The sequence below is a fragment of the Sceloporus undulatus genome, chromosome 4, assembly GCF_019175285.1.
Source record: "Sceloporus undulatus isolate JIND9_A2432 ecotype Alabama chromosome 4, SceUnd_v1.1, whole genome shotgun sequence".
NCBI classification, from domain to species: domain Eukaryota; kingdom Metazoa; phylum Chordata; class Lepidosauria; order Squamata; family Phrynosomatidae; genus Sceloporus; species Sceloporus undulatus.
Genome location: NC_056525.1, coordinates 94,803,312 through 94,829,962, shown reverse-complemented (window position 1 = coordinate 94,829,962; position 26,651 = coordinate 94,803,312). Strand labels below are relative to the sequence as shown.

Genomic DNA, 26,651 nt, shown 5'->3' with positions numbered 1-26,651 from the left:
ACAATTGTATTTATTGGTTATTTATTTCAGTAGTGGCAAACCCCTTCTGAACAAATCTTGCCAAGAAAATGCTGTGGTAGGTTCTCCTTAAGGTTACCATAAATCAGAAATGACTTGTAGGTACACAACAACAAGTGACATTTATATCCCAGCTTTCATCCATTGAGCACAGTGTACAGTGTTTTACTGCCTCTCACTTTATCTTTACAACATCCCTGTGAGTGAGAGGGGACCACTGGACCAAGTCACCTAGTGAGCTTCAGGAATCAGTAAGGACCAGAACCTGGATCTCCCAAGTCCCCATCCAGCATTCCAGCTGTTACACCACACTTGTGCTCCACCATCAGTCCACATGCCATGGCCTGCTTTGCAACTGTGGAAGGGAAGTTTTGAAAACTTAATTAATGCTGTAAGCAGCTGTCAAAGGGGATTCATGGTGTATGAAACCAATCCAAAGCATGCAATTCTTCCATGCCCAGGGAAATTAATCTTTTTAACTTTCCCTTTATGACATCTTTTGGCTACACCAGGAAAGATGGCTTCCCCATTTGTGTTCCTTTTGAAGAGAATAGAAATATGCTTTCACTCTTTGTTTATGAAAGCTATACAAGCTAAATAAGGAAAAAACAAAGTGAAAACACTGGTAGCTTTGAACACTGATATAGCTAATAAGGAAATAAATATGGGGATAGATGGGACTGAAGCAACAGTGATCTTAAGTGTTTGTAGTTACCTTAGCATGCAAAAGAAAGTCTGTTCTTATCACATACTGCCACTGTAGTGCTTGAAGCACAAATATACATAGGATTGACTAGGTGTTAATCTGTTCCATGCACTCAGTTAATTATATTAAGACATACAACAAGCTGTACTCCTGGATAAGTAACCAATAAAGCCAGGAGTAAATTTCTTTTGACTGGTGTTTTCTCAGCCATATACTTTGTACAAGAATATGCTTGGTTGCTTGTGCATGCCATGCTGCTGCTACTGTTTAACATTAATTCAGCATGCCATTCATTAAGCAATTTTAAAAATAGTTTTGGTTTAATTGTAGATTTAACTGGAAACCGAGTAGATCTGCCCTTATACGAGCTCCCAGCAGGGAGTTAAATAATGCATTCTGAGTTTTACAGATGAACAAATTTCAGATAAATAGCATTTAACTAAAAATCCTGACCCATTTTGTGGGATAGTAATTGATACATTCAGTACAGAAATCCCAATGAGATATTACTTAAGTGGAATGATCACGCTAATTGGATAGGCGTGACAGGCTTTATTGAAGTGTTTTATTAATAGCATGCAAGACTTGTTAGGAAATGTATGTTTGCAGCTAGAGGCTGCTGAAATAAGATGACCAACTAGATTGGTTTACTGCTCACTATCACCTCAGTGATTAAAACTTGTATGAGCACTGGCTATAGCTTTATTTGTTTTGTTTTGCTGCCCCCCCCCCAAAAAATATAGTTCAGTAGCTACAACAAACCAATTCCTAATTGTTTATAGTTTCTGAGGAGAATACATGGTATTCAGGAGGCTCTATGACAGAATGAAATTGGATGTGACAAAGTTGATGCCCTGCCACAGACACAACGAAGATACACTCCATCTCAGTTCATCTGTAAAATAGATAGAGTCGCCCTGTACAGTAGTTTATATCCTTGGTGTTATGTCAATACTTGGCAGCAGTAACAGGAAGCTAAGGAATCAAACTCTTCAAACCTGTAGCAGGAGAGATATTAAAGCTTCTGGTTGGGAACTAAACTTTTGGAGCTACGCAGCTGTCAATTTCAAGCTGGGAAATCAAATCAAGTTGGTTCACTTTTCCACATCCACTTTTCCTGCAACACTCAAGCATCTTTTGTTGTTTGAGTCTCCCTTGTCCCTTCATCTTCTTCTTTCTTCTCTTCCCTCCATAGGTGAACATGAGAAGGTCTCCTCTTTGTGAGATGCTCCAAACTTTGCCAATACAATGTAGAAACTTTCCTTTTTATCCAGTCTACATTACTGTACTCACAAAAGTGACTTAAAAGAGACAAGGGAAATGGCAGTTCCAGAGCCAGTCATCCTTTTACTACTTGCCATTGCAGGGCTCATTCACATTAGATATTGTGATGAGTAGATCTGGGGAGATTGCATGATGCAACACCGAATCAAAGTTCCCACTATGTTTACCCCAATCGAGTCTTTCTGTGGCAATTTAATCCCGATGAAGTTCACATTAGTACTTGTATCGATTTACAATGGAGCCATCATTTTGATCATTCTCTGGATTTTTTTTTAAAAAAAAACCTATCAATCAAATGATGTGCATCTATGTCACATAGTTTAGCCAAAAAAAGCCAGCCTCGGAGGATGGCAGTGGCAAGCCACTCAAAACAACCCTTAGCAAGAAACCCTGCAATAGTTAGCCTTAGGGGGAATCACATTCTCTCAGCCATATAATGATATAATAATATAATCTCTCAGCAATTTAATATGTGTGTGAGAGCTTTAGTTTGCACCAGCTTAGGAGCAGAATCTGTTGTGTTTTTATTTCTTGGGAAAGAGGAAAAAATGACCCCTAACTCACAGCCCCACTGATAAGTTTTTTTTAAAAATGTCAAGCAAATTGTACACACCTTTCTCATACTGATGACGCGAGTATTTAAAGGTGCAGACTACTGTGGCCATGCAATAGCAAATATTTGCATAAGCTGTGAAATTTTATTGTTTTAAAGAAACACCATCTAATGATGTTCCCAGGAGCAACACAACCGCCATCCTGGCTTTGGTGACCTCTGCTAATCAGACATTGGTGAAGATAAGGGCACTAAATCACTGGCAGAAGAGAAAAAAGTTGGGCTGCACTTTAAAGAGACCACTTTCCAAAGCTCAGGAAGTTTGAATCCACTGCATTTCTGGAGCTGCTTTTTTCACTCTCGCAACTGAGTGCCGAGAGAGAAAAACAATGGTGCTTGGCTGGCAGGGAGAGAGCAAAGGTGTGGGCATGATCCGTCCCCTGCACATTAACCCCCTCCCTCCTGGATGCCCCAAATGGGATTGGGAGCAAGTTCCCATTGGTGGCACCCTGATAAAACCTGGTGTTTTGGAAAAGAAATTGGGAAAAACTTGATTTTGGAAAAACTGGGTTAAGGGGATTTGTGCCCCCCCCCCTTGAATTTGGGTCAGGAAAAACCAAATTTAAAGTATGAATGACCTCCTTTTTAATTGGTTTGCAAACAGGCTTATAACATAGTGTGAACGGCCCCACAGACAGCTGTAATTGTTGTTCTGTGCCTTCAGGTTGACTCTGACTTACTGGCAACCCTATCCTAGCAAGAGGAGGTTTGTCATTATCTCTCTTAGTTGAGAGAGTGTGACTTACTGAAGACAAATCCAGGAGTAGCGGTTTTGGCCATACTTTCGCTACAAATCCAACTTAAAACAGTACAAATTAAAAACAACACAAAAGCATTATAAAATATCAATATAAAGTTTAAAAACCAATTAAACTATTTTTTTAAAAAAACACATACTAAAAATATTAAAATGTATTCAAAACTATATACAAACTTTAACATCTGCATTGCACAGCATTTAAAAGCCCAACCCCAATCAGTTTGAAAAAGCCTGACAACACAAGAAAAGTTTTAACCTGCCACTGAAAGGAGAGCAGGCATGGGGCCAACATGGCCACTCTAGAGAGGGAGTTCCAGAGTTTGGGAGCAGCCACCAAGAGTGCCCTCTCCTTTCCCACCAAACAAGCCTGAGAGTTTGATGAGAAAGAGAGAAGGGCCTCTCTGTATGATCTTAATGCTCTCTTATACCCAAACTAGATCCATTAATAAACCAAAATGTTAGGCCTTGCTGCCATTGTGCTATTGCCTACTGTTGCCCACTGCTTCCAAGAGAGAGAGAGGTTACCAAATAGTATTTTTTTTTTCATTTGTCCACCCCCTCCCCAATATGTATGTATTGTTCCTTTTTCAATGGACCTTTGACTTAGGAGATCCATTTTAATCTTATAAATTTATGCCTAGCTGTCCAGAAATGATGAAGACATATCTTTGCTTACAGTACTGCCTTCTTACTTTATCTTAGGAGGTAGGGAAAGACATATTTTTCTCTAGGGATAATATATTGTTTGATCATGCTGGTGATCCAGGGAACATGTGTCATTTAATATGTATAGCCAAGGGGAATTGAGAAGCATCAGAGGCTTCTCAGACCTTTGTGATTCTGAATCTGAAGACATACTTACAACCTGGGAGAAAAAAACATGAAAAGTGCAAAAGGATTTCAGTGTTTTCAGGCTTGAGGCAACTTGCTACAGAAGGTTTTGAGGGACTGTGCATTTCCTTTACTCTTTATATGGAGAACAAAATTCGAATGACAATAGGATTCTATCCTTTAGAAATATAATGGAATGATGAGCTACCTTTGCTGACAGCTTTTGACTCCAGTAGCTGTGTAGGTCTACATGGAAAGCAGGGTTTCTCCAAATGTGAAAAAAAATTAATAGTCTCTCTAGGTAGATGAGAAAGCATCATCCTTGTTTTTCCAACCCAGTGTTTTTGTTGAGACATAAATCGAGAACTGGTCAGAGAGACCAAACTCATGCTTTTCAGTTCCTATTAGGCCATAGTCCTGTGAATAAATCAGAATGACTCATTAACTGGGAAGCTGTGCAGACTGTTTTGCTGAGGCAAACAGCTACTGGTCTGTTTATATTCTTTAAAAATCTCCAAAACCCACAATTTTTTCTAATGAGCTAGGTAGCTCAAAGGTCTTGTGGCCTTTTATACATTTAGTTTCAAATCTAAAGCACCTTGAGGTGGCACAAATCTCAGAAGCAATAGTAGAGGAAGCCATAATTTGTGTACATGCTGGGGCAAAGATACATAAATGTTAGAGAATAAAGCCTGATATAAAATATCCAGATGTAGAAGAAGTAACAAAGGTAACTATGGCCCTATATACACGGGCCCTTTAACACATCCTGGTGACGTACTAGGGTTGCCTCGGGGCACTGTTTCCAGACGCCCCACAACCCTAGGACGTCACCAGGATGTCAGAGCTGTGCGGCCCCGTATACACGGCACACACAGCTGTGACATCACTGCCGTGCGCCTTCCAGATGGGCGTGCATGGCGGCGGTGTGCTCGCACTGCCACAGGCAGTTTGCGGCAGCGCTAAAAGATTAAAGAGCCTCTTTGGAGAGAAGCTTGCTTCAGCATGTTTTGTCAGCATTGGAGGGAAGGAGGAGATTCCTGAACAGCACAGATAGCTCCGAGTCAGTTGCTTGGTGATTATCCTCCCGAGTGCTTCCGACGCAAGACTGCGCACTCACATTCCAACAATAAATGGCCTCAGCTAAGGTGTTCATGTTCCAGATGGATTGCCAGATTAGCAATAGCATTTACATTTCTATACCGCTTAATAGTGAACTCACCACTCTCTACGCGGTTTACAATCTGTAAGCCAATTGCCCCCAACAAACTGGGTACTCATTTTACTGAGCTAGGAAAGGATGAAGCCCATGAGATTGAACTCACAACCTTGTGACTGCAGTACTGGCATTTAACCACTGTGTCACCAGGGCTGCTGAACATGGAGCATGCCATGTATGGGTAATGGTATACACAATTTGTGCATACTAGAGCAAGGTTGTCATGCTTAGGATGAGAACCCTATTTAGAAGGTGGGAGAGAAGGCACAAATCAGTCTTGATTCTCTTTTAATTTTTTTTAAAAAAACAACAACAAAAGGGGGAGGGAAACTGAAAGTGATTTCACACATTGATACTATTAGCAGGAACCAATGATTAAGTGCCATAGATAATCACTCCATAGCTTGGCTTCTATTATGCTGTAATTGAATGAGGTAGTGATTTCTGTTAACTGAGGGCTGGCTCACACACAATTACAAAAAGGCGTGTGTGCCTTCTAAAATTATTTATTATGGCATTTGACTTTGTGTAACTTATATTTGTGTGCATCATCTTACTATAAAGGTAGTAGAATTTTCTTTAGCCCACGTCAAAGCTTTCCTTGATTGGTTTCATGAAGACGGGGTTGGAGAAAAATACAGCAACATCCACGAAAGAGTGATACCTTTATTTGCCAACTGGTAAACTACTATAAGCTTTCTTGGTTTCTTCTTCAGGCAAAGATGGCAAAATTCGTACAGGAGAAGAAAAAGTGATGATAAAATCACAGGCCTACATTTTTTCTTAGATGCTCTTCTGTTGTCAGTAAAGGTGGTCTACAGGGATTTCAATGCAGGCAGAGACCACTCTCCTTCTTGGCCATGTGAGAGCCAGGGACAAAATGGAGCCCTGTGACTTGTAACATTTTCAGTTTTCTTCTCCTATGTGATGTTTAACATCTTTGCCTGATGAAGAAGCCAGTGAAGCTTTGAAAACTTGCATGATGTATTTTGTGCATTCACTTGGCAAATAAAGATATCATTCTTTTGCGGATTTTGAATTTTCTCTATTTTGCTGTATGGCCAACATGGCTACCATTGAATATGTTTCCTAGGGATGGAGAAAGTGCAAATTTACCTCCCCGGAAGCAACTTGATCATTTTTACAAAAATTAACTATTTTCCATCCAATATATGCTCCCAAACTGCCATAAAAACATAAAAACATGGCAGTTTGGGTCCCCTTGCATTCCACTACCCCCAAAATCAGTACCAATAGCTGTTTTGGGGGCTGACAACTGCACCCAATTGGCCCCCCTATTTTAGGATTATCGGGAAAACATTCAAAACGACATAATAATTTTTTACATGCCACATGGCTGCCATAGGGAATATTTTTTTTTTAAAAAAACCCATCACATGTTGGATGATTGCTTTTATATCAGCGCTTACAGACTCTTTGGTTATCACATCATGCAAATGATCTAGAACAGGCAAAGTAATAATTGGAAGAGATTTGGGAGAGCATATCTTAATCAGGAATCAGCAAACTAGGGTCCTCTAGATGTTTTGGAATGCAATTCCCATCAGTTCTAGCTACCATAAACAATGTTGGGGGATTGTAGCACTTTCCCACAAACCCTCACTATTTGCTTTGGGCAGAGCTGATGGAACTGCACTCCAACAACATCTGGAGAATTGTGTTTGAAGTTCACATTACCCTGAATCTATTTGCTGGGTTAATCTCAACTCATCAGAAATGACAATTCAGTCTTGTTGATAAAGCATTTCTTCTTGTTCCTGTTGAGGTAGTACCTTAACTTGATCTTGGTTTCTTGATTAATTTGTGTTCTTAAGCCTTTCCACCTGTAAAATAAGGATAGAATACTCACATTGGTGTTGAATTCATTTTTGTAACACTGAAGTAAAATAGTTTGCATGGCACACATGGAATACAGAGGATAAGCAAAAACCATACATTTTTAGCTTGGTGAAACACTTTTCTTTATTTTTTCCCTTACAAAAATTCACATGCCTTGCAGAACATTTACAACCGTGCAGATGGAAAGAATAATTTAAAATATTAGCAGAATTACAGCTAATTATCATCCGACACTAGCAAGACATGAAAGGTGCTCAAAAATCAGAACTGCTTTCATTCGAGTCACAAGAATGAAATATGTTATAGTATTGATTTTAATTTTGCTATAACAGATTTTTTGATGGATTCTCCTGTTCAGTAAAATGTTTAGGCATCTGCTAATGAATTAACATTGTTTCTCAAGGATTTATGGCAAATAAAAATTAGGAGTGTGGCATTTTTGAAATGAATTTTATGAGTGGTCTTTAGCTTGAGTTTTTTCTGGAATGGATGGCTTTTTTTTTTTTAAAGAAAGGCATATAAGTGTTAGGCCTTGTCTCTGGTCTGATCTCTGTTCTTTGATAGAGAGATAAGAATTAGGCCAAAGTTGAATCTGGAACAGAAGACCAGACAGGGCAATTAAGATGAGCAAAGATGGTGATGTTCAAAAGGCAGAGTGAAGCAAGACAGGGAAGGCAAGCAAGGCATGGCACAGAATGTCTGCTGTTATTACTATAGAAAAGTTGTTTATAGCTTAAGTGAACAGGCATTGATTTTCAATCAAATCAGCTGAAAGTTATTCCTCTGTATACTTTAGGCTGCTGTTTTGTGTCTACTATCTGGTACCAAGATCCATCAGTCAGCAGATCCATTCAGTTCAGCAGAACGATTATCATTGCAATCTGTTGACGTTCTCATTAATTTAATTCCACAGTCTTCTCTACTGAGAAGTAGGGGCTAAACAGACCAGTGTCTAACACTGACCTTGGCGCAGGGGAGGGTATGGCATATGCACACCCACACGTCCCAATGCCGTGTCACGCCACGTGCCCAATTGCACAGCAGGAGGTGTCACGCACTCCTTTGGTGCGTGTTAGACACACTGCACCAAAGAACGCTGAAAAGCTACCGCCATGATGGCAAGGGTGCTTTTTGCCAGCGTAAAAGAGCAGCTTTAGGCATTTCTTTTAGTGTGGTAAAGTGCCATATCAGGATGCAGTGTGCAGTTGCCACGGCCTCAATCTATCGAGCCCCTGAGTCTCTTTTCCTATCAAGTTGGGTGGTACTAAGTCTCAAGTAAGTGCAGGCTTACACTTTCAGGGTCATTGTCTATTTAGGTAATATGCAGTAAATGGTGTATTCAAATTAGTAAATGTTATAGTATACGATTCTAATGACAGTACTTTCTGGGCTGCCTTTCTATACAGCCTAAGATAGGGACTGAGGCCACATGTTGCCCTGTATTTCCTTCTTCACAACCCCTGAGAATTACCCATGATCATCCACACTACTGAAACCACAAGTGGTCACTTTTTTTGGCATGAGTGGGGAAAAGATGCTCTGGCACGTTCCGTACCATAGTGAATGACTTCAGTCTCTGAATTTTGGTGGGAACTACAATTTTGGTGGCAATCTGATCATGATAGTCCCCTCCAGTTTGTCTATGGGGAGTCCATGGTTATCCCCCCACACCAGGAACATGCCCACTCTGGGCTGGCTTGAAGACAGAAACACTATGGCCAAAGCACACTGTGGAATAATCAAGTTTGAGACCACTTTAACTACCCTGGCTCAGTGCTAGGGAATCCTGGGAATTGTTTTATTGTGGCACCAGAGCTCCCCTGACAGAGAAGCTAAATTCTCACAAAACTATAGTTCCCCGAATCCCCTATCATGAGCAGGGCAGTTAAAGTGTCTCAAACTGGATTTTTGCGTGTATTTTGGACCACTGTCCTCTGTTATGTTGTGAATATCAGTTTTTCCATGTACAGCTTGCTGTTTCTCCTTCTCTAGTCTGAAGTTATTTACATATAGCAATGAAATACATTTCTGTACTGCTGTCAGTGCATTAGAACTCCCTAAGCATTTTACAAAGTGTAAGCTAATTGCCCCCAACAATCTGGGTGCTTTTTTAGCGATCTCGGAAGGATGCAAGCCTGAGTTGTAGTTGAACCCACGATTGAACTCACTATGATGTGAGTTGTGAGTGAGTGGCTGCAGTACCACATTTAACCACTGCGCCCACCAGAGTTTACACATAGTGAAAGAAAAATCTCACCTCCTATTCTTGTCACAAGTGGGTTGGTCCTTCTTTTAGAGTATTGAAGTGGATTTCAGTCCTAATCTCAAGTGAAATACAAACACACACCCAGGTCCTGACAATAATTCACTCGCTTGTGTCATCCTCACCCCTTCAGTTGTTCTTTCTTGCAGTATTAATGCATACTAAATTCAAGTTTGTGTAAAAGTACTATATCTATTTTGATATTCCTGTGACTCAGAAAAAACATTTACACTTAAGTATTGAAGGCTAAATACCTTGAAGGTACCAGATCTTATCTGATCTGGCATGCTAAGCAGAGTGTTGAAGGCACTTATTTAGAGAAAAGCACTGGCAACACCTCTGAGTATTCTTATCTAAGACCCCCGTGAATCCATTGATCCTGTAATAGTTAAAGTGAATAGACCAGACTTGATAGTGCCTAGTGAAATGATGAATTTTGGGTCAGGACAGCCCGTAATGTATACTATAATTACACCACAAGTTTAGTGAAGTTTCCTTCATTGCATAATGTATACCTAATGTAGATTACCTTAGTATGGGGAAATCTTCTGGCTTTTTTCGTGAACAAAGATTCGGAAGGACTCATCCCGCCCTTTGTACAAGCGCGTTGATGACTAAAAAGGCCAAACCGGGATAACAAAGGTACGTTGCAGAAAGCACAGTGGAAAGTCTCCTTGGGTGATGTTTCTGGTTGTGGTTCTTTCTGCGTTGTCATTCTCTCGGACTCATTCGCCTGAGCTTTCAAGAAGGCTGCAGCATCGTGGATGTGCGTCTCCATGCCTCCCAGTGTGAGGCCAGGATGGACCATTGTTGGGATCCAGTTTGACCGCCTGAGTGTTGTTTTAGGGATCCTTGTATCTCTTCTTTGGGGCGCCCCTCTTACGCTGACCCATGGTGAGTTCACCATAGAATACTATTTTGGGGAGGCATGGCCTTCATCCTAGAACGTGTCCTGCCCACGCAACTGTGTCCTCAATAGCATGGCTTCAATGCTGGTGATCCCTGCTTGCTCAAGGACAGCAACATTCGTACATAGTCAGTCCAGTGTATATTTGGTTGTGCGTAACGCCTGATGAAAGCGTTCGAGGAGTCGCAAGTGTTGCGATAGGTGACCCATGTTTCAGACCCATAAAAGAGAATAGACAGTACAATGGCTCTATACACACTGATTTTTGTGCTTCGCCTCAAGTGTTTGTTACTCCAGACTCTTTGTGAGCCTTCTGATGCACCATATGCCTTGCTAGTCTGTGATCATCTCTTTATAACATTGGCGGAGGAAGTGATGCTTCCCAGGTAATGAACTGCTGGCGGACTTAACACAGATGTGCCTACAGTGATGTGGGGATGGCAGTGTTCTTCCTGTGGTGCCGGCTGGTAAAGAACTTTGTTTTCTTCAGACTGACTCCTGCCCAAAGAGTTCTGCAGCTGTAGCAAACAATTTTGGCGCTGAGCTGCTTCCATATGGCACGGGGCGGGCATGTCAGCACAAAAAGCAGCTCACGGACTAGATAGTTTAGAGTCTTAGTTCGAGACCTCAGGCCTTAAGTTAAACAGGCTACCATCCGTGCGGGCCACCGCCACCCTGCGCACCTCCACCCCTCCCCCCTCACCCACCCCCACTCCCCCCCCCCCCACCCCCCCCGCCCCTCCCTTCTTCCTTCGAGCTCTGTTTGTGTTTTTTTTTTATGCCGGGGGAGGTTATTAATAATAGTGACAAAAAAATAGATCTTTGGACATACAATTATTTGTAAATTAATTACTTTGCAGGCTTGAACAAAATGAACTCAATTGTAACGCTCATTTAAGATGAAATGGGTTTCCTATTTGTCGAAGCTTGCATCTTCTCACTCCTCCAGCAGCATTCTGTACAGCAGTGAAAATGTCTCTGACTCTGAAACCAGGAAACAAGATGAAGAGCAAGACAATACAGATGTACATTCTGAATATGAAAGTGAGATGACCAAATCCCAAAGGGAGGAAAGCCAAGAAATGGATGTAGAAGAAGAAGACACAATCAGTGAAGTAGAAGACACAACAGCCAAACATATGCCAGGAATTTCAGATGAACTTAAGATGGAGTCAGATCTTCGGGACACAAGTCCTGCTTGTGAGAAGTTGACAGACATGAACAAGAAGGCAGGCATGGAGGAGGATTTATCAGTGTATCACAGAAGCAGCTCTCCAGAAGAAAAACCCAGCAGCACAGGGCCTTCTGAGGATGAGGAGGAAGGTGGTGAGTATGGTCTGCAGTCAGAAATGTGAGGGACCCTTTGGAATATGAGCGTGTTGTGTTAATCTGTTTTGAAGTGAAGAACTCTTTTCCTCTCCTGTGTCGAGATGTGACATTCAAAATACCATTGCTTCACTGTTCTGATTGCCTGTGATATGTGAGAATATTAGAATCGTGTGACTTTTCTGCTTTACTGTTTGCCAAATAACTGGCAGCATTGTGTCCTGAAATATCCAGGCCATCTTATTGTTTCAGATACTATAATGGTGTTGTACAAAATTGAACATGTGAGACTTTGAAAGGTCTTTCTCACGTCTCCACCACTGACATATTGTGACAGGTGAATTGATTTCATTTGTAGATGGGAACATAGACAACCAGGTGAAATAGATCTTAGATCAAGAGATGCATCCAAGACGTGATACCAGCTCTAAAAACTTAGAAAGATTATTGTAAACACAGAGAAATCCTGAAGAATGCCAGTATTGAACCCAGTTGATTTATACTTCTTATACAGTAGGTTCAGTGTCAAGACTGCTGCCTAAACAACCCTTTTTGTGGTTTTATCATTTGGGGCAATGAATTGTGAGATACTAGATGTTTTTGTCACAGCATTTTTCATAGTGAGATGATAGATAAATTTCTCTCCTTAAATCTTTTCCAAATGTGGGTAGGACTGTTGGAAGCTGCTTTATACCTGGCCAGATTTCCTGCAGACTGATTCAGTATTGTCTGTTTCTTGTTGTCCAGGTAGAGGACTCTCTGCCAGAGGTCTTTCCCAGCATCTTATCTGATTTTTTAAAAGATGGAGATGCCAGGGACTAGACTTGAGACCTGTATATAAAGCATGAGACCTATCACTGAATCATGCCTCTCTTCTAATCAGCATATATACACTGTTTCTATGAGTCATGAAATCCACAACTTTGTGTGATTCTTATTTCATGGACCATGTACTTTGCCAAGAAAGAAAAGAATCTATGCTTGTATTAATTTTTTAAACCTAGATCACAGTCAAATCATCCAATTACTGAATCAATTAATATTAATCAGTGTGATGTCCACGGTCATGTAGACATGAAAGAGAGCCCAAAGTCATGCTAATCTTTCTGATTTGTATTTTTTGTATGTATTCTTCTGTCAGTGACATGTCTTCTGCTCTTGCTCTGTTTTAATAAATGTTGGATAATTTGTTTTCTATTGCTCTGTGTTGTTGGATGGAATAGTATGGCATGTGTGAAATCCCGTAAAAATTGGAATTGTTTGCAAACATCATGGTGTTAGATCACTTTTCATTGCCTTGCAATTCGTTATGTATAAAATATGGGAGGAAAATGCCAAGGAGGGGCTACAGTTTTGGATGATTATGCTGAATTATTTATAGCTGATTAGTTTTTAGAAATCTTTCCCTTCATCCATATGCTAGGTTCTCAGTGAGACTTCCCAGTTAGAGTGTTAGATGAGATGAACATTTAAGTACTGTTGAAGAATGACGTTATTAACCACTTAACAAGGGCATGCATAGTATTAAATGCTCTAATACAAAATGGAAGTGTGAAGTAATCATGAGGGTTGAGTTAATGGTGTGCCACAGATTTTTACTGCAAAAGAGTATCATCATTTCTATTTAGCTCAGATTCCCCAACATAGTAATTAAACAGTTGTTTGATAGTTCTGTATTTGAATTAACATAGGACTTTGCTTATCTAGTGTGCATATTTTTATTTGCACATTCATGTATATTCATATTTTAACATTTTATGAGGAAATAACATTGTTCAAATTGGAATAGTTTTATTTAAGTAAATTCAATATCTAATTCAACACATGTATAATTTTACGCAGAAAAAAGTTTGGGAAGAAGAGGAGGAGAAAAGATCAGGGCCTCCAAGTGTTGCACCTCCCTTGAGTTTTGCAGTAGCATATGAGTGGATGATGAGAAACATGATTAATCTAGTGGGAAACAAAGTAAAAAATTGGCCCTGAAATACAGTTAAGAAACAGGAGCAGTTAGGATTAACATTTTAATACATAGTTTTGAAGAGTAAAATATAGCACAGTGGATATTCGGCTTCAATCAGCTGTGCTAACAGCACATTACACTTGGATAAGCAATCAGGTGTATGTGTGTTTGTCGGAATGATTCTAAGGATGGCTAGAAGGGGGAACACTTGGATCAATCCTGCTGAGTTTTCTTAACCTAGGAAAGTAATTCACTATTGTTCACACCACACAGTTGAGATAAGTTTGTAATGTCTGTAAATATCCAAAGTAGCAAAATAAAAAGAAAGAAAGAAAGAAAGAAAGGACGAAAGAAGAGGATTCATGGAAGAAAGACTGAGAAGAAGGAAGTAGAGACATAGAAAACAGACATATAAAAAGAAACATGTATGGATTTAGATATGATTTGTGGATGAGTTGAGAGTAAAATTTAGGAGTTTCTAACAAAGGGTGCAAAGGATGAAGCAAAGGAAAACAGTGCCAGAAAACTTACAAAATTCCAGCAGGAATAACTGTTTGTACTCATGGATTGTGCCAAGGCTTCCTAGATGGGAGAATATAAAGAGGGTGTGAGTGCTTCCAGAACAGATTACACTCTTGCCTGTTACCAGGGAATGGATCCTTTTTTAAAATAAGAATTCAAGTATAGTACAGTACATGGATAAGTCGACTCAGGTTTTTAGAGTCAATTTTTTGACTGAAATTTCTAGACTTATATACAAGTATATATAGTATACAAAGATAATGCAGGAATCTTAATTTTTTCAAAAAGGTAGATTGTCCCTTGAGACACTATACTCTAGAAGCAATGGATCCTTACTGATCTTTGACACTAGGCAGGGTCAGCCCTGGTTAGTACTTGGATGGGAGACTTCCAATGAATACCAGGTGCCTTAAGCTATATTTCAGTGGAAAAAACTGGCAAAATCACCTCTAAGTATTCTTTGCCCAAGAAAACACTTTAATGCACTAGGTCACCATAAGTTGACAGGTGACTTGAAGGCACACACACACACACACACACACACACACACACACAACCCCAAACCTCAGAAAGCTCACTGGGATTTACTTCCAACCATGCTGCCAAAGTTCACCAAGCGAGGATTACATACAGAGGTGGCCTACCACACATGTAGCTATTGTGCCTTTATGTCTCAGATTTGCATCTGTATCTCAATACAACGTCTGGAATCTGATTGTGTCAACTGGATTGATTAGTGGCAGTAGCTGTAGGCTTTATTGCAGCATTAAGTCCTCAATTGCAATGGTCTGACAATCGTTTTCTCTTTGCAGAGATGGAAGAAAAGCATTCTTATGCATCAAACACTTGACCCTTCTTATGTTTATTAACTTGTAGGAAAGAAGTGTTGGGGAAGGCTCAGTTCCAGAATATATTAATCAGTTGTCTACACCTAGGCAGAGCCTTTCAGGTTTCTTTTTTTTAAAAAATATAAATGCCAGAGAGGTTTGCAATTTCTACAACAGTAATTTCTTTTTTAAACGTCGCTTTGGACAGAAGAAGAAGAAGCATCATCTGTTTTTGTCTAGGGAATAGTGGTTGCTTAGCTGATAGGAATGCAACATTAATAATACATGTTCTGTTAAGCACAAGTGAAATGTAAATAACCTTATTACATAAGGATTGAGGCTACAATGAAAATATTAGCACAACTTTAAATTATGTCCTGGGCCTAATAAGAATTCAGGGAAATGTAGCAAAATAGGAGACATCATTCCTCGTGCATTTAAGAATATCAAATATGCATGTGTTGAATGCATGGGGATTTGCATTCAGATCTGCCCATGCATCAAAATGAGACAGAGCTTGCAAGCTATTTAACTTACTTAGGGAATTGAAAGAATCATTGGCATTGTGTTTGGTAACTTAGCATTCAAAGATGTCCTGCATTTATCTGAAGCAGAATAACAGCTTTTCTATTGTACAGTATAATTATTTTGATTCTGTGAAAATTAAACATATTTCTGAACAAAGGTCACCTTATGGCTTGGTGGTTATTTTGCAGGAGCTGAGTGTGTTGTGGAGGAGATTAGTGGCTGGTTTGTTGTTGCTTTTTGCTTTGGCATGGTGGAGATTTTGCTGCATGAAATGTGTTTTTCAAGGTGGAATGCTGCTTACTCTATGTCTGTATTTAATGCATCCTTGTGGTGAAAGCTGCTGAGTTTTAATTTGGGTCCATAACTTGTAGTAGAGTAACTTTGTAAGCCATGTTGATGTTCAGAATTTTTCCCAATTTCTCTCTCTTTGCTCCCTATTTTGCAATTGATGTGCTATTTTTTTGAAGAATGCAAGTCGGTAAAAAAGAAAATAGCTGAGGCCATTGAACATGATCAGCTTTTGAGTTCTGAACCCGAACCTAGTGATTCCAGCACAGAGGATGAGGAGGAAGGTGTACCTGCTACTCGAGATAAACATGAAGGTAAAGCCAACTGATAAAATGTGAAACTGCTTTAAATGTCACTACCCACTGAGATACTGGTCAGTCTTTAAGCTTTCTGTTTTATACACTCACTTCTTCCTGCTGGTATGTTATTTCCTTCCATAGGCAGAATTGTGTCTGAATAATTAGCATCAAAGGCCTGAGTCAGATGGGTGGGAAGTGGCATGCCGGCGTCGATTCTAGGGTTTGGGAGTGCACACCAACCGAACACTCCCAAACCCTAGTCTGTATGGATGCCACCATCATGGTGGCCTCCTGTCCCCATGGGGACCGTCATGATGATGCAAGTGCGGTGCCATTTCCATACATCGGGTGCTGTGCTTGGGTCATTGACATGCCACAGTGCACTAATGTAATGTAATGCGACCCAAGGCAACCCTGCCAATGAGACATCTTCAGGACCCCAGTCCTCTACTGCTGTGCCCAACTCCTGCAAACTCACATCCATGATCTCTTTAATAGAGTCCACCCATCTAGCATGTGGCTTCCTCTCTTTCCACTTCCCTCTACCTTTCCTAGCATTATTGTTTTTTCCAGTGATTCATGTCTTCTCATGATATATCCAAAGTCCACCAGCCTAAGTTTTGTCATCCTAGCTTCCAGGAAGAATTCTGAAATGATCTGCTCTAGGAACCATTTATATGTCTTTTTGGTCATCTGTGGGATCCTCAGCACCACATCTCGAATGAATTGATTTTTTTCCTATCTTCTTTTTTAACTGTCCAGTTCTCACTTTGCAATGAATGAATGAATGAATGAATGAATGAGACTTTATTTATATACCGCCGTTCCTTCGATCACGGCGGTTTACAACATAGTAAAAATACAAAGTACAAAGATACCAGATATAAAATATACCAACAACAATCCCCCATATTAAAAACAGTACAATACATCGATTAAAATCCATCATTCAATCATATAATTAAAACCAGTAAAAAAAAAGCAATAAAACGATTCCGATCAAACAAATCACACAATACATAGGAGAGAATATCGATTAGGACATGTGAGGAAAAGCTTGGCAGAAGAGGTAAGTCTTGAGATTTTTCTTAAAAGACTTGAGAGAGGGGGCCACACGGAGCTCGTCAGGGAGAGAGTTCCAAGTCCGTGGGGCAGAGACAGAAAAAGCCCTATGCGCAGACGCTGTATATCTCACCTTAGGAACTCTCAAAAGTTGTCTCCCACCTGACCTGAGAGTGCAGGGCGGATTATATGGGGAGAGGCGGTCCTCCAAGTACTCTGAGCCCAAGCCATTTAGGGCTTTATAGGTAACAACCAACACCTTGTATTGCGCCCGGAAGCGAATTGGCAGCCAATGCAGATCTTTCAATATAGGTGTTATGTGGCTGGCTCTGGAGCTGCCAGTGACCAGCCTTGCTGGCATATTCTGAACCAACTGTAGCTTCCGAGTTTGGTACAAGGGTTGCCCCATGTAGAGCGCATTACAGAAATCAAGTCGAGAGGTTACCAGTGCATGTACCACTGTTTCAAGGTCCCCCCGGCCCAGGAAGGGTCGCAGCTGGCATATCAGCCGAAGTGGATAACAGGCACCTCTGACTGTCGCATCCACCTGGGAAGCCAGGTGAAGCGACGAGTCCAGAAGCACCCCCAGACTGCGAACTGTGTCCTTCATGGGGAGCATGACCCCGTTCAGGACAGGTGGACAAATTTCCTTCGCGGGACCAGGGGAGCCTATCACAAGTACTTCCGTTTTCTCTGGATTCAGGCTGAGTCTATTTTCCCTCATCCAGCCCATTACCGACTCCAGACAGGCGTTGAGCGGAGAGATGCCTTCCTTAGTCACTGCATCAGTCGGAGACACAGAGAAGACTATTTGGGTGTCATCAGCGTACTGATAACACCACGCCCCGTGTCTCCGGATGATCTCTCCTGGCGGCTTCATGTAAATGTTAAATAGCATAGGGGACAAAATCGCTCCCTGAGGGACCCCAGATGTAAGGGCCCTCTTATTGGAGCGACAGTCCCCCAGCTCCACCATCTGGAATCTACCCGAGAGGTAGGAACGGAACCACTGCAGAGCAGTGCCCCTGATGCCCAACTCCCCCAGGCGATCCAGAAGGATACCATGGTTGATGGTATTGAAGGCCGCTGAGGTGTCCAAGAGCACTAGCAGGGACACGCTACCCCTGTCCATGCCTTGACGGAGATCATCGACTAAGGTGACCATGGCAGTCTCAACCCCATAGCCCATCCGGAAGCCGGTTTCAAATGGGTCCAGATAATCCATATCCTCCAAGATCCTCTGTAGCTGGGAGGCAACCACTCTCTCGATCACCTTCCCTAGAAATGGCAGCAGTGAAACAGGCCGATAATTATTTCGAATTAGGGGGTCAAGGGAAGGCTTTTTTAATAAAGATTTTACAATGGCCGTTTTTAAACTAGATGGCAATCGGCCCTCCCTGAGAGAAGAATTAACAATACGGCGCAACATCTCAGTTATCGCCGTCCCCCCTTGAACTGCCAGCCATGAAGGACAGGGATCGAGAGAGCAAGTCGTCTTCCTAACGCTACCGAGGATCTTATCCACATCCTCGGTACTTACAGACTCAAAATGATCCAGTACAACTGAGTCCACGGAAGCTCTGGACGCCTCTACTCTCGATTCTGAACCAATAACAGCTGTTAAACTCGTCACAGCAGGCTTTAGATGACTCCAATAGTGGGTTCAGGGGGGGGAGCCAATTGAGTGAGCTCTCTCACAACCCTGAACAGCTCTGCCGGACGCGACTCCGCAGACGCAATACGTGCAGCAAAGAACGAATTCTTGGCTGCACCTATTGCCACTCCGTAGGAGACTCTAGGAGTGTCTTGTCGGTTAAGTCCTGATGTGTCCGCCATTTCCGCTCTAGTCATTGCGCAGCCCGCTTCCTTGCCCTGAGATCGTCCGTATACCAGGGCTTTTTATTGGAAGCAGGCCGGAAAGGACACTTGGAAGCGATACTGTGTATAGCCCTGGAGAGATCAGTATCCCAGGTGTTAGTCAGGGCATCAACAGAATCGCCGTCAAAGAGATACAATGGGTTGTACTGTATATCTTTGCAAAGATATACAATGAGTTGTATATCTTTGCATTTTAGGATATTTTCTAGTTCTTTCATAGGTGCCCTCCCCATTCCTAATCTTTTGATTCCTGGCTGCAATCTCCATTTCTATCAGATATGAGAACTCTTTTACTACAGTTGCCCCTCCAAGTCCGCGGACTTTAAATCGGCGAACTTGACAATCCATGGAGGTGGGACCTGCCATTGAGGTGAATGGGGTGCACTCCCACGGTGTGCACCCTATGCTCATGCACAGGAGCGCGCCTCATTCATTTCAATGGGGCTTGATTATCTGCGAGTTTCCTAGCTCACAGGAGGGTCCGGAACAGATCCCCTGTGAGTTAGGAGTGGCGACTGTATTTCTGTTTCCTCATTGTCTAGTCTGAATTTATGTAAGTTCTCCATTGTCATCATTTTTGTTTTCTTTATATTCAACAGTAACCCTGCCTTTGCACTTTCTTCTTTGATATTCTTTAGTAGCAGTTTGAGGTCTCTTAGGTTTTCTGCTAGTATTATGGTGTCATCAGCATATGTGATAGTTGTTGATACAGGGGTACCCCGGGTTACGAAATTAATTCGTTCCGCCGCCGCTTTCGTAACCCGGAATACTTCGTAAGGCGAAAAACCCATTGGCGCTAATGGGGAAAAGCCGCGATTTCGTGTGAAATAGCGCCGAAAAGCACCAAAAATTTTTTCGTAACCCGAAATAACCTTCGTAACCCGGAACAGTTTTTTTGAATGGATTTTTTTCGTAACCCGGAAATTTCGTAAGGCGGCGCATTCGTATCCCGGGGTACCAGTGTATTCCTTTTGGAATATCAAATTGGGATCTCCCTTCCATCTTCTTCAATTACACTGGACACTTGTGTGCATCTCTCTTTTCTTTCCAACATGGTTACTTCTTCAAATGCCTTGTTTGTTAAACATCGATAAGGAATGATGTGTTTCAGTTAGAGGGTACAAATCCACCACAAATGCAACAATAATTGGCTACTTACAAAGATCATTCAGTGAATCAAAGGCTGAGAATTCTAAATCAGAAAGGTTTTGAGCATATGTTGAACATTTTTCTGCATAACTCAATCATTGCATCCTTTCTGCCTCCCTCTCACTATCAAGATGTGTGGCCTGCAAAAACCAGTGGTAGAGCACATGCTTTGCATGAAAGAGTCAAGGATCTCAAACTCAGTCTGTGACCTCTTCAGTTTAAATCCTCTTCTATCTAGGAAGCTCGCTCTTCTCTGTATTCATATTAACTTAATCTTATAATTAAAACAGGGGTGGATTAAAGGGGGCAGGTTAAAATCATAATAGGGGTGGGCTAGAGGGAGGGAAGGAGAAGCCAAGGGAGAAGGAAATGGTGGGAGGAGAGAAAAGATTTCATTTAATTATCCAAGTGCATAACACTGCGTGAACAAAATAAAATTATAAAGGGATTCATTGTAGCTCATCCTAAATAATAATATACATAATTGTACATTATGCGATAATATATAATATATACCAGTAATTACAGTTGATTCTCCATATCCCTGGATTCTGCGCGCACAGATTCAACCATCCACAGCTTGAAAATATATTTTTTTAAAAGTCCATAAAACAAACCTTGAATTTGCCATTTTATATGAGGGATAACATTTTACTGTCCCACTGTATATAATGGGGCTTATACTGTATATCCATGGGTTTTGTATCCACAGAGGATACTGGAACCAAACTCAGTGGATACCAAGGGTCCACTGTAATAGAGGAAGAGAAGTAATTGAATAGAGTCACATTTTACCCAACACTGTACTTCATACAGGCCCATGTGTGTGGAGGGAAGCAACTCCTGCATTTCATTACTAAGAGTCCTGATATTCTGAAAGGACCCTGGCTGCTTGAGGGTGTTGGTGTCCAAACAAAATACTCCAAAGCCATCATCTTTCATTTCCAAAGCTACCTCCCTCTTTTTCTCCTCTTCCCTTCTACAACTCTTTGATTTTTGCTTCTTCTGTCATTTGGTGTTGAGGTCCAGAAAATTCTCCATCTCTTTCTAGCCTGTAAATGATAAAATAATCTGATGCATTAATCTGATCAGACTAATTTACTAAATCTTATTATTAACTTTGGTAGTAATTGCAGAATCAAATGATTAAGGCAAAGTCGCTGTAAGAAACAGCTGAATTAATAACTTAATGAGCTTGTTAATTCCAAGCTCTGAGAGAAGGTAACTATGTAAAATTCTCAGATCATTCAATCTTTCCTTCCTTCCTTCCAGATCTATTTAACTCTAGCAGTGTAAGAATAGTTCTATGTTCTGGTGGTATCTTTTAATTGCTGAACATAATTGTTTTCGGATGCCTTATTCGTGTGTGGGGTGGGGGGTGTATCAGTCTTACATATAATCTCATCGTTCTGTGATTTTAGTCTTTGCATTAACTTAATATACTGTATATGAAAAAATTGCTGTATATTTCTGAGTATTTGTATTCCAATATCAGTGATAAGGCTGATTTATTGCAACAAATTGTTAGGGCACTATTTTTGGGAAAGGAAGGATCTGCTAAAAATATTTTGTTCATATGGAAAAAGGTGCTTGCAGTATAGATAGACAGATAAACAGACAGAAAGACAAATAGATATTTCTATAGCAGGAAATGCCAGGCTGCTTGTAAAGAAGGCTGACATAAGTCACAAAAGAGAAATGTTTCCTCATACTATTCAGTCATGCATAGAATCTTGTTGTCCCAGAAAGTTAACATGTCTAGTATAATGTTATGTAGTGGCATGCTCTACAAATCAACTTCGTATAGGCTAACCCAGTTTATCCAGACCACAGATTGCCATCAAATGATAAGCCAAGCCATGCCTCTATAGGAGAACTGAAAAATTATGACACTTTTAATAGCAATGCATTTTTAAAAGCACTAAGCACTGATATGGTTATCAGAATTACAGCTCATGCTGTGCTTATTTTAATATTGGCAGATGGATCTTCCTTGGCAAAAAAATCAAAAGCACTCAAATCACAGAAGGTTGCAGAGCAAGTGGAAGAGAGACAGATGGTGGGCAAGGAAAGAGCACTTGAGGAAGAGGAGCTTGTAGATGAGGAATGCCCCAAAGAAGCAGTTCTGGAAGAAGAATTCCTAGTCAGAAAACAAGATCAGACTGTGAGCAAAGAGATAGAACTGGAGGAAGAAGCAGTAGTAGAATCAGATCTGGATGATGCAGAGAAAGACATAACTTACGGGGAAGGAAAGATATCTGACGGGAAGACAAAAGTACAAAGAAAAGTCCAGAAGATGGAGGTAATGGCAGCAGAACATGAAATATCTGATGGAGAGGTGATTTCAGGTGAATCCCAGTTAGAGGGAGAAGAAGTGAAGGACCACTATGTCACCAAGAAATTAATAGCTGTTGGAAAAGACTCAGAGGGAGTAGAAGGTGCAGAAGAGGTGACTGAGGCATCTGAAATTCTGGAAACTATAGAATTAGTGGGAAAGAAACCTATAGAAGGAGAACCCAAGACAAAGGAGATAATGGAAGAAGCCCTTCAGACAGGTGAGGTGCTTGGGACAGAATCTGAAGAGGCATCACAGAAACATATGGTAGAAGCTGAAGGAAATGCAACTTTGCAGGAACTGGAACATGAAGCAGGGGGTGTAGAAAGAGCCAGTCTCAAAGAAGACAAAAGTATGACAGGCAGTGGTTTGATGAGAGCTGAATACATGGAAGAAGAAATATATATAAAAATTAAATTGGGAGAACCAGGCACAAAAGATAAAGAGAAGGATATTTCACTGATAGCAGAAGGCATGATAAGGACTGAAAAAACAGCATTGGATGAAGAGAGTCTAGTGCAGTTTGTGAGAGAAGACGTTGAACAGGTAGAGACAGAAGAAATGCTTCTGATCTCCAGAAGAGCAACTCCTAAAAGGAATCTAGAATTTGAGAAAGAAGAGCTTTTTACTGAAAACATTTCAGAAGGTTTAGTCTCTATGACTGATGAAACAGAAGAAAGGGTGGATATTAAAGAGGTAAAGGCAAAAAGAAAGGTGGTGGTTAAAGAGGAGACAGAAGCTGAAGGGACTGAAAGAAAACAAACCAGTAAAGAAAAGGTAGAAGCTGAAAAGGCAGAAAGAGAAGCAGAAGCTGAGGAAGAAGCAGAGGATGAAGAAACAAACAAATTACTATCAATTAAATGGGAGATGAGGAATGAGGGCTCAGAAACAGAGGGAGAAGTAGTGTCTCTGGTCACAGAATCTGAGGGAGAACCAGTTTCTGAGATGACCTTCATGAGGTGGCAAAGTGTAATGAACATGAGAGAAGATACAGAAGCAGAGGCAGAACATGTACCTGAATCATCATCACAAAAAGTAACAGTGATAGGACTGAACAGAGAGACGGGAAAGAACAATGAAAGCTGCCTTGAAGATGAAGTGGAAGAAAGACCTGAAGAGACTGCAGCAGGGCAAAAAGCAGTGTATTTGGAAGTGCAGAGTGAAGGAGTGACTGATGATGAAGAGGAGGATGAAGATGAGGAATCAAGCACAGAAGAACAGATGACAGGAGAAGGAATAACTCTGGCAGATGTAGAGGAAGCTCTCCTAATAGGGATACAGCAGTTGATAACTGAAGTGTCAAGGATGAATGAGGAAGTGGAAGATAAGGAAGAGGAACCTGAAGAGGAAATATTAGCAGAGGAAATGTCAACTCAGGAGGATCCCGAAAAAGAGGATTTTGTTTCTGTTGTAGTAACAAATGAAAAGTGGCATGCTGAGAGTGACAAAGCTGAGGAAGAAGGAGTAAGGGAACCTGTGGAGGGAAACAATGGAAGTGAAAACAGAACAAGAGGACAGGAAGAATCTCCAGCAGAAAACCTGGCAGTGACAAAAATCATTCATTGGAGCATGCAGCATTCTGAAGGAGAGCAGCCTCCCCAACCTCCTGACTCATCTGACTGAGGAGACAGATTTAAAATGCAGGTGAGTGTGTGCATGTGAAATGGTCAGGGTCTCAAAAGCTCTTGCCCAGGAGTTTGTTGCAGCCAAGTATTATATGTGTATCTGTGTATGACCTTTTCCATTTAAATGGCAGGCCCATTCCCAACATGTATCGCAAGCAGTGTTTTACACTCACTATAATTTGTTTCGTATTCATGCCTATAGAGTGGGAGCATAGGACATGATCCAGCTAGAATTAAACACTTTATGTCACACGAATTTCAATCAAGAGAGTTAAGCATTACTCAAGAGAGTTAAGCCGCCCTGATCTATTTGGAAGGGCGGGGTATAAATAAAATTTTATTATTATTATTATTATTAATCCTTAACAATATAAATATGTTCAGCTTGGCTCAGCTAGATCATGACCTTATGTATCTCTTTTATCTACCACATCACACACTAATTTCCTCTGAAGAGCTCAGAGCAGTTTACATATGGTTCCCATCAAGGCAGCTTATGGGGTCATACCTCTTCAGATTCGGCTGTAGAGTTGCTGCACAACATTCACTGTCCCTTTATATACAGGATTAATATGGCAGTTTCTACACCTTTATAAAGGACTCATCCCAAAATACTGGGTAGATTGAATATGTACACTTATGCACTCACCATTTCTCTGAGTCAGAAGGAAATTCTAGGGCAACCTACAGGGACTGAGGGGCTCTCCAGGATGTCAGAGGATTGTACCCATCTTGTTTCCTGCCCCCCCCCCCCAATTTTAACCTTCCCATGGCTCTATCTCCCACACAAAATAAAATAAATCTGAGAAGTTGTTGAACAAGTGATCCAGTTGCAAATCCCTCTTTTCAGGCGTTGGGTCCTGAACAGTAAATCACTGTTCATGGACATCGTCAGAAATGATGGCTTGCATTGAACTAACCTCCCCAAAAGACAAACAAACAAACAAAAAACAGCAACAGAATCCAGAAGTACAAACCCAAGCTCCCTTGGGCTTTTGTTTTGGCCAAAAATCTGTCAGAAACAGAGTGGCCTGCCATGAAAGTGAAAATTGGCTTATGTATTTGCCTCGATTGCCTACCCTGATCTATTGCAGCAGAAGTTAAAGTCATAGATTTTCCCCCCTATAATTTTCATGTTTAACTGCATGAAGTCACTGGTGTCCCCAAATGTTATTTTATCACATCCATAATCCATATGCTATATAGCTAACTTCTGTTCTGTTCTATTTCCCTAGAATGTCTTGGGGTTGGACATTCCCACTGTGTCATCATTGCAGTCCTGCGTTTTGGCAGAAGAAAAGGCTTGCTCAAACATTCTCTCCAGTTCCTTCAATGCTTGCAGTTTCTCTTTCTCATTGTTATTATGATTATTATTTAGTAACGTCTTTTTAAAAAAGAATTGTTCGAAATTGGTGCTGGCTGGGGTGTCTGCCCACTTCTTTCTTTTCCTTCCTGTGAGTAGTGTAAGCACCTGACACTTTGCACTAGTACCACTCCAGGCAAGTGAAATAAGCCTATCTACCCATTTCAGAAGTAGCGCTCCTTTATAATTATTAAAGTAATAATTATGAGGCCTGTCCAACAGCTGCCACACATTTCTTTTCAAAAACTAGAGAATTATTATGTTACTGGAACTTTCCCAAAATCAGCTGGTAAACTATGGGGATTGCAAAAGCCATGTGAAGACTTTATGTAGAATAATAAAACACCTGCAAACAGATCTGAGAACTGTGTATATTGTGATTGCTGCCATTTCTTTGCCCACTATCTTTTGTGTTTCTTTTTTATTATAAAAAGGATAACTAGTAACTTTATATTATGTAGAATATAAAAATCAAAATATCATTGGTACTAGTATTAAAGTTTCACTAAGTCATGGAGTTCACAACCCTACTGTGATTGAGTTCCATACCTAAAAGAGGAATGGCATCATCTCTAATAATCGAGTAATGCTTATTGCTCTGTGTATGAGCATGAGTAGGGATGTGGTGGCTTAGCAGTTAAGGTGCCGACTCTGACAACCGCAAAATCACCAGGATGGCAGTTTGAGACTCAAGCACCGCAGGACGGAATGAGCTGATGCCCTAGCGTCTGCCAACCTAGCAGTTCAAATGCATGTAAAAATACAAGTAAATAAATAGGTACCACTTTGGTGGGAAGATAATAGCATTCCATGCACCTCGGCATTTAGTCATGCTGGCCACATGACCATGAAGTCATCTTTGACAATGCTGGTTCCCTCTGCTTAGTAACAGAGATGAGCACTGTTCCCTACAGTCATACAACTAGACAAACATGTCAAAAGGGAAACTTTTCCCTTTACCGTTTTATGAGCATCAAAGGCACAACCAATGTAGATATAATGGGCTTGTTTCCAGTAGCATCATTGGG

The 26,651-nt window shown here is 40.9% G+C and overlaps 1 protein-coding gene across 5 annotated transcripts in view; it reads left to right on the top strand.

Moving 5' to 3' along the window:
- The window catches only part of ERICH3 (glutamate rich 3), a 238,763-nt gene extending 212,789 nt beyond the window's left edge, over positions 1 to 25,974 (top strand). For 4 of the 5 annotated variants that reach the window (XM_042464005.1, XM_042464001.1, XM_042464003.1 and 1 more), the window contains exons 12-15: positions 11,384 to 11,787; positions 16,092 to 16,226; positions 22,283 to 24,279; positions 25,496 to 25,974. In XM_042464005.1, the coding sequence (XP_042319939.1) occupies positions 11,384 to 11,787; positions 16,092 to 16,226; positions 22,283 to 24,258 (2,515 nt within the window). In that variant the 3' untranslated portion in view covers positions 24,259 to 24,279; positions 25,496 to 25,974. The remainder of the gene's footprint in view (positions 1 to 11,383; positions 11,788 to 16,091; positions 16,227 to 22,282; positions 24,280 to 25,495) is intronic. The other variant, XM_042464006.1, reaches the window with a different exon arrangement.
- Positions 25,975 to 26,651: the final 677 nt, after the last annotated feature.